This window comes from Neophocaena asiaeorientalis, unplaced genomic scaffold (genome assembly GCF_003031525.2).
Source record: "Neophocaena asiaeorientalis asiaeorientalis breed wild unplaced genomic scaffold, Neophocaena_asiaeorientalis_V1.1 scaffold648, whole genome shotgun sequence".
Lineage (NCBI taxonomy): Eukaryota > Metazoa > Chordata > Mammalia > Artiodactyla > Phocoenidae > Neophocaena > Neophocaena asiaeorientalis.
In genome coordinates this window covers 4,006,688-4,017,218 of record NW_020172781.1, presented here as the reverse complement: position 1 = coordinate 4,017,218, position 10,531 = coordinate 4,006,688, and the positions used below count along the sequence as shown (strand labels likewise).

Below are 10,531 nucleotides of genomic sequence, written 5' to 3'. Positions count from 1 at the left end.
GGGACACTCACCAATTTGGCTTCTGTGCTCAGCAGACTGTGACTGGGCTCCAGACCCGTGGGGGACACTTGATGCAGGGGTGCAGACACTGTCACCAAGGGACCACCACTGCTTGAGGGCACTTCCGCCCCCTCACTGGTTGCAGGCTGTCCATAGCGCACTCCTGGAGCGGGAGCAGTGTCCAGCCTCAGCACCCCACTTCCCTGCCCGCCTCCATGGCCCCCATCATTCCAAACTGCATTGGTTTGCGCAGACCCCCCACCCCATCTTTATGCAGCCAGCAGACTTTGCTTGAGTGTCCACTTCCTGCCAGGCCCTGTGCTGGTTGCTTCCAACTCCTTGAACACAAGTAGGTGCGCAATAAAAGACAACTGAGCCAGGGACTTTCCTGGCAGTCCAGTGGTTAAGACTCTGCGCTCCCACTGCAGGGGTCACGGGGTTTGATCCCTGGTCGGGGTAAGATCCCGCATGCCGTGCAGTGCAGTGTGGCCAAAAAAAAAAGACAACTGGGCCAAACTGAATTGACGGTAATGAAATTAAACCACAGCAAACTTGAGTTGAATAGAATGAACTGGAATTAGTTGAATGAAACTGAGTATCATTGAATCAAACCAGAAATGAATTGAGTTTGATTGAGTCGAATTGAATTGAATTGGATTGAAATTGAACTGATAGAAAATTAACCGAATTTCCTTGAAATGCATTTAGTTAAACTGAATCAATTGGGAATTGGATTGGATCAAACTATTCCAAATTTAAATGAATTAAATTAGATTATAATGAGTTGAACTGAATTGAACTGAGCTGAAATGAATTGAGTTGGTTTGATCTGGAATGAGTTGAAGTAACTGAAAGCAAGTGAGGGTGGAGTGGATGGAATGGAGTACAGTGGGCGAAGTTGAGTGGTCAATGGAATGGAGAGGAGTGGAGTGGATAAAACAGTGCAAATAGAGTGGGGTTGGAGCTGTAAGGAAGTGCTAAGAGGTTTGGGTGGCTGCTGCCACTGGGGTGGTGCTCCCCAACTCTCCCACCCACCCCCATATTCCATCTACCCACGGTCCCAATCCCCCTGCCCACATGGCACTCACCGTGGACCTTACCAGGGGAGAGGGCCGGTGGGGGCAGGCCAGGGGAGCCGTGGGCAGGCAGCGCAGGGCCTGGGCCTGGCCCTGGTGGTGGCCCACTGTACGTGTCCATAGCCAGCTTGTGCCGAAAGGCTTCTTCCTTGCGCCGATTGGCAAACCAGTTGTAGACGCGCACCTCTGTGACGAGGTTGGAGCCCAGCCCCTGCGCCTGTGAGGGTGACACCCCCCTCTGGATGCACTCCGCCCTGCAGAAATGGCCACTCATGAGCCTCTGGATCAGGCACAGAAGAACCCTCCGCTGGGGCTGGGGGGAGGCTTCTGAGAAGTAGGGCTCTACCTGAGTATTTGCTGAGGCTGGCAGACCTGGGTTCCGAGCCTAGTCTGCTGTGCAACCTTGAGCAAGTGACTTAGCCTCTCTTAATCTCTTCAGTTATAGAGTGAGCCCAGTAAGTGTAGGGTTGTAGTGAGGATGAGTGAGACGAGCAGCCACTCAAGGGCTGCTTGGGTCGGTGGGGGGTGGGTGCCAGGAATGGAGCTAGGTGTCAGACACTGAACAGGAGCTGAGAACTCCTGGGCCAACAGCAGGAGCTCTCAAAACCTGGGGAGCCTCCCTCAGGACCCAGAGCCCCCCTCACCTACCCCCAGCCCAGACCAAACCAGCCCTGCTGACCACCAGCCATTCTACCTGTTACACTCCTCCACCAGCGCCTCCCGCTCCTCCTTGCTGGGGTTCTTCTGCCTCTCATAGGCCTGGAACAGGATCTGCTGGGATGCTGGGCCCCATTTGAAACGGTTTCTCCGACCCTTCTTGGTTGGTAGCTCATCGCCCGTGGGCTCTTCAATCAGCCCACCCTGCCCTGCGTGGGTGAACTCTGTGGGCACAGAGAGCCATTAGCAAAACACCGGCCAATCCCACCTTCCAGCATTGGTTCACCATGCTGGAACTCGTTCACCATGCTGGAATTGGTTCACCTAACCATGCCCATGGTTCTTTCTCATTCCTAGGATGCTGAGCCAGAGGAGCTTACAGCTGGAACTTAGAAATCATCTAATCCAGTGATGACAGACACACAGCACACACACCACCCCTTTCCTAACTTGTGTCCAAGGGAGACATCACTAATCAACCCCTGTGTACTTTGCTACCGGGCCAGGATATAATCTCACAGTCCTCAATACAAGGCTCCAGGTAAGCATCAGCATTTGTTCACATTTGACACATATGCCATCCCGTTTTATAGATGAGGCATCTGAGGATCAGGGAGGTTAAATACTTTTCCAGGGTCGCACAGTAGAGCAGAAACTTGAACTGCATCTCCTGAGTAGATTCCGCGCTATTTTCAACATTGCAGACTTGAAAATCAAGCTTAAAGTATAAGTATTAGCCAGGAGAGAAGAGACCCAGACACTTTCTCAGCTGGTTCTTTGGTAGGAGGCCAGTTAATGGCGCCTCCGAATAACAGAACAGCTAGTAGCCCTTCAAAGAGCAGGGGAAATATGTATATAGCCAGTATATACATACAGTACCCCTGGAAGGTTACGTATGAGACCAGGAATGCCAGTGGCTGCCTTAGGAGAAGGACACCTAATTTTTATTGTAAAATCTTTACTTCTATTTTTTTATAAATTCAGTGTGTATTACCTTGAAAACCTGGATAATTATAAAAGAAACATCAAAAACATTTTTTTTTTTACACTTAGGCTCAAAAGTGTGGAAGTGCACTTAGGATTTTGTGGGGTATGAGGCCCGGGTTCCCTAAGCACACACCTCACCTCGGAGCCTCTACTGCCCTTCCTTCTGCCTGAAACCCCATCCCTGCATCTTCATGGGTCAAAATTCAACTCACACTTTAAGACTTAGTCAAAAGATCATACTTCTAGTTGATCCTTCCTGATGCCCCTGCCTCCCTGAGGAAGAGATTATTCTCTCCTCCTCCACCAGCTCAACCTTGGAAACGCTTTCTGTAGTGCCCTGCCCTGGGCCTGGCGCACGGTGAGTGCTCACCGAATCATAATGATTTGTTCTCCTGCTTCCCCTCTACACAGGGAGCTCTTGGAAGGCAGGGGCCCAGTTCACCCACCCAAAGAGGATGCCCAAGACCAACCCTCCTCCCCTCCCCCAGAGCGCCTTGCGCAGAACAGCTGATACATGCTGGTTGAATCCTCCCGACTTCCTCTCAGTCTGCCTGTCCGAGGAATGGGGTGGGAGGCTTCCAGCTCCCACCCTCGAGCTGCGGGTAGTCCCAGGCCCTGCCGGGAAGACAGGGCTGCGGTCGGTTATTACTTACGCTGGGCCACCTCTCGCTGCTTGCGGACGTACCAGGTGTACAGGGCGGCTCGCTTCTGTGTCTTCATGGGGGTGCCCTTGTTGAGGTGCTGGGACAGGTGGGATTGGTTGAGGCCGGTGGTGTCGACCACCTCCCGCTGCGGGATGTTGTGCTGCTGCAGGTAGGACTTGACCATCTTCGCCACACGCCATGGGTCTTCCCTGGGGCGGGAGGCGGGGGGACGAGGACAGGCTGCTCAGCCCAGGGTGGGTGCTGGGAGCCCTGTCCACCCGGGGGGTGAGGATGGTAGATGGAAGCAGGCGTGGAGCCCAGGAGCCTGTACCTAGACTCAGGGACAGGAGGTATGGGCACTCATGCCAGGACACAAGGACATGGGGACAGAGACTTGCAGACACATACACATGGCAGACATGTGGACACAGGCCCCAACCAGTCCCACACAGACATAGGAACAGATGAAGGTTTCGAAACACAGACACACAGAGACATGGATACAGATGTAGCAAAAACAGACTCCCCCGGGAAGCTGCACAAGCCAGATGGGGAGGGTACTCATCTTTGTGCCTACTTTAAAGATTCCCCCCCACAATTCTACCTAGAAATGTTATTTGTGGCTGTGTCTTAACCACTGTGAGAGACTATAAACACCTGGAGGGCAGGAACTGTCTTGTTCTCGGCACCCAAAATAGGCCTGACATAGAGTGTGCCCTTGGTGAATGCATGAATGAATGAGTGGATGTATGGATGGATGGATGGATGGGTGGGTAATGGGATGGTCAGTGCATTGATGGTGGATGGTGGGTGAGAGGATGGATGGATGGATGGATAGATGGGATGTTGATGGGTAGATGTTAGATGGATGGGTGGATGGGTGGGTGGATGGATGGATAGATGAGAGAGATCTACTGGAAAAAAATTTGGGTCTGAAAACAAGGAGAGAAACGTGATTCTCCCACTTTACATCCAGGGCCACTGAGGCTCAGAGCACTGTGTCTCTTGCCGAAGGTCACAGGGTTAGCCCAGTAGAGTCCCACCCCAGCTTAAAGGATTTGGTTCTAAGTCAGTCTGTCAGATAAAAATCACATAGCATCAAAACGCCTCCTGAAAATCTGCACTAAACCCTAGATGGTGGCGCAACCAGTCTCCCCACAGCACTGAGGCGGGTGGCTAATTTCTCAACAGAGTCCCAGGTGAAGGGGTTAGGGGCTGGCATCCCAAGGCCTTGTAAGAAAAATGTGTCTGAGCACGGAATCCCACTCTGTGGGCTCAGTTCTCTCACTCGAGGGATTCAAGGGGACCTGAGGCCACCTGTGGCTCAATCTCCTGTTCTCCGCTCACTGTGGGGAATGGAAGGGGTCAGGTTGCCTGTACGATAGAAATTCTTCTCTCTTCCTCTTCTGCTCTGTCTCAACCCTCCTCTCTTCCCTTCATCCTCTCTTGAGCTTCTATTACAACCATGTGTCAGATACAACAGTGCTGAAACAGGCAGAGCTGGGATTTAAACCCAGGTCTGTGTGATCCTAAGCCTGTGTCCCCACAGCCTTGATGCAGCAGTTTGCTTCTAGAATTGAGGCATATGTGACAAATGGCATGTGTAGGAAGTGATTCATCTCCGTGTCGTTTGCCACAGCCAAAGATTGGAAACAACCTAAGCGTCTGGCAAAAGGATGCTGATTAACCAAATTGCATGCCTCCGTACAATGCAGCCGTAAAAACCCACTGAGAAAGCTCTGTACAAGCCCAGATGGAACAGTTTGTGTGGTAGGTCTGTTGTGCTATGTGTGTAAAATTTTAAGTGGGATAAAAGAAGATTTCTACGTATTTGCTTTGTTCACATGAAATACCAGAAGTATACAGAATGAACTGGAGTCACTGATTGGATGCTGGGGACAGGGTGAGAGGGGAGGGTTTTCTCTGTTATTCTTCTGTACTTCATAAATTATGTATCAATAATTTAGTATCATATAATATGCTACATACGCATATATAATGTTTAAAAGTGAATTGTGAAAAAAAGAAAAGAAAAGAAACCCCCCAGTGCTCTGAAACCCACCCCACACTGCCTTCTCCCCTGGCCCTTCTCTCTTTTCTCAAAGAACCAGTCTCGCCTGCGTCCTTGACAATGCCCTTCCATGAGGGCACAGAGCCTTTCATCCACTTTGGCCCTCTGACTTCCTCCTTTTTTTATCAGCAGTTCCCATACAGGCAGGGAGGAATGGAAGGTGGGGACAGATATAGTTAATCAGCAGTCGGTCCAGCAAAGTCCCATTTGTGTAGAAATGATAGCCATGAGAATTCATGTTTCTTGAGTATTTATGGTGAGCCAGGTAAGGGCTGGTCCTTTAAATCTTACAGTAACCCTAGGAAGTATGCCCATTTCACAGGTGAGAAGACTGAGGCTCAGAAAGGTGAACACTTGTCCAAGGTGACTTCGCTGGGACTCAAGAATATTTCACTTTCCTGAACCCCTCAACTTCTCCCCAAGCCCTATCTCCCTGCTTTCGTAGGAGCCTCACCTCCCCCGGTCCCCGGGTGCCAGTCAGAGCTGGGAGGGCAGGGCAGGACAAAGTCCAGCCTTGTGCTCCGTGGCAAACATGTTTATCTGACTCCGGGGCTGGGCTGCCCGATAGCCTCCCTCCTCCCCCAACTGCAGTCATCACCCTCCTGAGAGATCCTCCCTCGCTCTGTCTGTTCTCCAGAGAGAAGGAGCCCAGTCTTCCTTCAACAGGGCCTCTCCTGGCTCAAACTAAAGATTTACTGTCTATCTCTGTTCTTCTGACCCCATGTGTCTCTATCTGTCTCTGTTTCTCTCACTCTCTCTCCTTCTGTCTCTGTGTCTCTCTGTTTTCTGCTCTCTTTCTCTCCCCCCCTCCCCACACACACGCACAGTCTCCAAGAACATGGCTCTTTGCAGGACATTTTCCCCAACGCAGAACTAAGAGGCCAGGTCTCCAGGCATCTCCTGCTTTCACTCTAATGGGTTTGAAAGTCGAACCAACCAGGGTTCAAATCCCACCACTGCGGCCTCGCGCCCAATGTGCACATGGCCCGCATCTCCCCTGTAACACAGCGTGAAATTCACGCCTGCCTCCCTGTTCTCTATTGGGAGAACTGAATGAGTGTCTAATAGGAGTGAAATGCTGAGGACAGGGCCAGGCACACAGTAAGTGCTCAGTAAGTGGAACAATATTGTTACCATCAGCAGCAGCAGCAGTGACCTAGTCCTGGGACCTCCAGCCCCACAGCAGAGGGAAGAGGACCCAGGAAAGGTGAAGGTCTGCCCACAACCCCCTCCTTCCGCCTCCTGCCAGTTCTAGGGTCAGTCAGAGGTTCGAGGCTTTGGGCCTCTTGCTCCCTGGCCCGTGGGGTTTCAGTGGATCCAAGGCTTCAGAGCTGGGAGACCAGCCTGAAGGCCACTCATCCGGAGGGGGAGCCGAGTTCTCAGTGTGAATCCCAGCTCTGCCACTCACTCTCTGGGTGGCCCTGGGAAGTTTCCTCAACTGTGATAGGGAGCTAATATTTCATAGGTTGTCAGGAGGAGAAAACAAGCTTAATGCACTTGTAAGCGCTTCGTGAGTCCTCGAGCACTACGTGGAAGTGGTCGATGGTGACATTAACAGCAAGAATGACCCAGGAGGGTAAAGAGGAAGATAAATGTATCAAGGACAGGCATGCCACCTCAGGGTGCTGTGCAAAGTGTGGGATTAGGAGGACCTGGGTCCAAGTCCTGGCCTTACTGCTTTGTACGAGTTACTTTGGGCAGGTCACTTTGCCTCTCTGAGCTTTAGTTTGCTCATCTGTAAAATGGGACCACTGATAATAGCAACTGTTCGTTGCACTCACATGCTTACCCTGTGGGTAAGCGTTATGATCAGCTCTGCCTTGCAGAGAACACTGGGACTCAGAAAAGTGAAATTGCCTGCCTGAGCAGAGCTGGGGTTCAAGCCCAGGCAGGCTGGCCCCAGTTAGGGATGTCAGATTGCCCCACCTTGGCCACTGTCTTCCTGGGTCTCAGTGCCTTGGTGCTGCCCAATGGAGAGGACCAGAGACCCTCAAGATTGAGTTTGAGCTGCTCAGGGACAGGAGGGCCCAGGAGGACACTGAGGAAGGAGCCCTGGGAACGTGTTACTCCCTTGGCCATTACAGCAGACATCCCCAGGGCTCAGAGAAGCCTAGTCCCTCATTCATTCATGCTGTGTGTCAGCACTGGGGTGGATATCAGGGGTCTGAGTGGTGAACAAGCCTCTGGAAGAGCTGCTGTTGTCATAGCAGGAGATAGAGAACAGACAAATAAGGTAATAATAAGTAATGATAAGTTTCAGGGGAAAGCCAACGGAAGTAGTGGAAGAGGGAGTGACTGTGGTGGCATTTGAGCAAAAAGAGGAGAAGGAATTGACCATAGGAAGATCTGGAAAGAGGGTTTCAGGGAGAAGGTACAACACATGCAAAGGCCCTGAGGTGGGAATCAGCAAAGTGTAGTGTAACTGGAGGAAAGTGAGGGAGGGAGGGAGGTCCCTCAGGAAGAGATCAGGGGATCAGGGCAGGGAGTTTGAATTGTACTCATTGTCCGGGTAGGGAAACGGAGGCAGGAGGAGAAGAGACTTGCCCAAGGTCACACTTGGTCACACTTGGCTTCCACGGGAAGCCCTGCTTCTTCACCATCCTTTCCAGCCTCAACCTCCCCCACTGGCCAGGCCTTCATGGGGGTCCCCCACCCCTCTGCAGCCTGTGCCCTGAGGCTCAAGGCCCCACTTTTTCCCCTCAGGGCGTTTTCAGATCCCTTTTGTTACCTGAACAATAAGTAACCCGGGTAGTTAGTTATAAACCCCGCAGGAACAAGGAGCTGGTTGATAATTTATAGCAACATCTCAAATTTAAATGGAAAGTAAATAGCATGCTGTTAGCATTAAAGAAAACCCAATCGGGGCGGGAGGCAAGCACTCCAGCCTCCTTGCAGCTTGGGGCGCCTTGCTCTCTCCCCAGCCCATTCTCCCAGCTGCGTGTCAGCCCCTCTTCCCTCCCTGCTCTGCTGGTCCGCTCCACTCTGCTTCTCCAGGCCTCTCTCTCCATCTCCCCTGACGCCCTGTCTCTTCCTCCATGTCTCCCCTCTCTCCCTCAGCTTCCAGGTCTCTGCTGGTCCCCAGGGAGCACTTTGACCCCTGCTTCCCGCTCGAGTGCTGTGGATCAAGCCTTTCCCTCCACCCATCATCCCACCAAAGGGGCTGCTGATCAAGAGGCCCCACCCAGCCAGGTAAGGCCTTTGGCACTCCCTGCCCCCACTCCCCCCCCAAAGCCCCCAGTCCCATCTGGGGCCCTGAGCAGGTCTGGCCCTGCCCCACCCTTGTCCGGGTTGCCCTCGCCCTGGGTCTGGAGATGCCAGACTCTGCCCCTCCCCTGCAACGCGGCAGGGCCCTTTGCCCTCCTCTTCCTGCCAAGTCAGGGGGCCCTGGCTACTCCCCTGCCTCCTGCCCAGGCCCTCAAAAGGCCTGGCAGGCCCTGAGAGCTCCCTGAGGCAGGGATCCAGCCCTCCCCAACCCCAAGCTGGGATCAGGACCTTGGACAGAAAAGAGGTGGTCTTTGGGACTCTTGCTCAGAACCCCCAGCCACCCCCATCTGGCCCCTGGCCCCGGTCATGGTGACTGAGGGCACCAAAGAGAGTGGGTGTGGAGCCCCAGCTGGGTGGCCTTAGTCCAGCTCCGTCCCCCTCAGAGCCTCAGTTCCCTCATCTGCGGAGCAGTTGTCCCCAGGTGCCTCCAGAGTTCATCTCAACACTACCCAAAATGATACCTGTGAAACCTCAGCACGTGCCCACCTGGCTGTTAGGATAGAGGTTACAGAGCCTTAGGGGAGGGGCAGTCCCTGCAGCCCCCAGGTTCCCCTTCCCTCACCTCCAACCTCCCCCACCCCTGCTCTGTGCGAAGTTGGTTGGCTCAGGCTTCCCCAGGCTACCAGCCCTCCAAGTTAATGATCACAGGCCTTATCAGAGCCTTTTGCCATTTATAAATTTATAAAACAAAAGAGAAATAATAAAGCCTGTGGGTAATTAGTAACCAGGTCAGCTCTGCTGAGGAGAGGGGAGGCATCGGGCTCAGACCCACCCAGTTCTCCGGGAGATGGGGAGCCAGCCAGTGGGTGGGGTACAGAGTGGGGAGGCTTCTAACGGTACCCACTGGTGAGGGGCATGGCCTGAGGCTGTGCCAGAAAGGGGAGCAGCTCCCTTCCCAAGGCTCCATTTCCCTCAGGTAAGAAAGACCTGGGTTCTGCTGACTGAATGCTTAAGTTCCGGGGAGGCCAAGCGGGGCCCCCAAAACCCCAGCCTGGGCTCCCCCTCCCCACTGGTGCATCTGGGTGCCTAGCAGGGAAGTTGGGATTGAGGGAGTAGAAATGGGCATGGTAGCTAAAAATTCCCTGCTTCCCCAGCCCCGTTGTCCAGGGACTAGAATCATGGACTCTCCTGCTTTGTCCCCATCTTGGGGCTCCCCTGGGGCATGCCCCATTTCCCAAGCACCGGGCTGAAAGCCTTGGCTCATGGAGACTCGGGACCCCACAGAGGGCCGGGTCAGGGGCAGAAGGCTCCAACCTCCGAGCTAGGACCCCACCCCACCCCCGCTTCCAAGCTCTAATGGGCCCTGTCCCCCTTGCCGACAACCAGCCTAAAGGCTACAGCCCATGGGACTCTGGACTGGCAAGGGCTGGTCAGGAGTCGAGGCTGGGCCCCTCCGGGCTCCTTGGGAGCTGGGGACAGGGGAGGGGTCCTTACTGCAGCAGGGTCTCCACCACGGCTTTCTGGTGGGCTGCCTCCTCGGGGCTGAGGTTCTCCAGCTCTCTGAGAATGGGCGGCGTGAAGTCTTCCCCCTCGTCGTCCGTCTCGTCCTCGGAGCCCCTCGTCTCCCCCAGCCCATTGGGCAACTCGGACAGCTCTCCTCGACCGCCGCCACCGCAGGACTCCCCCTTGTCCGGGGGACCGTCTCCGGCCAGCAGGTAGGGCCCCGGCTCACCCAACGCCTGGATCAGCGCCTCTTTGCTCAGGCCTGACTCGAGCAAGGCCGCCAGGAGCTCCGTCTGCAGCTGGCTCAGTTTAGAAACCATGGCTCCACTAGCGCAGGCCACGCGGCCCAGGGCCACTGAGCCTGCCCCCTCCCGCCCCCCCCCCCCCCC

At 54.1% G+C, this 10,531-nt stretch overlaps 1 protein-coding gene and 1 long non-coding RNA gene across 4 annotated transcripts in view; one reads left to right on the top strand and one right to left on the bottom strand.

The window, feature by feature from the left end:
* HNF1A (HNF1 homeobox A) overlaps positions 1-10,508 on the bottom strand; it is a 15,988-nt gene extending 5,480 nt beyond the window's left edge. The window contains exons 1-5 of one of the 2 annotated variants that reach the window (XM_024741479.1): positions 10,134-10,508; positions 3,374-3,573; positions 1,771-1,957; positions 1,089-1,330; positions 12-163 (exon numbers count right to left, since the gene is read on the bottom strand). In XM_024741479.1, the coding sequence (XP_024597247.1) occupies positions 12-163; positions 1,089-1,330; positions 1,771-1,957; positions 3,374-3,573; positions 10,134-10,462 (1,110 nt within the window). In that variant the 5' untranslated portion in view covers positions 10,463-10,508. The remainder of the gene's footprint in view (positions 1-11; positions 164-1,088; positions 1,331-1,770; positions 1,958-3,373; positions 3,574-10,133) is intronic. The other variant, XM_024741480.1, reaches the window with a different exon arrangement.
* The window catches only part of LOC112397310 (uncharacterized), a 20,842-nt gene continuing 15,321 nt past the window's right edge, over positions 5,011-10,531 (top strand). The window contains exons 1-2 of one of the 2 annotated variants that reach the window (XR_003002776.1): positions 5,011-5,134; positions 8,493-9,615. This is a non-coding gene — a long non-coding RNA (uncharacterized LOC112397310). Of the gene's footprint in view, positions 5,135-8,344; positions 9,616-10,531 lie in introns of those variants that run through there. The other variant, XR_003002775.1, reaches the window with a different exon arrangement.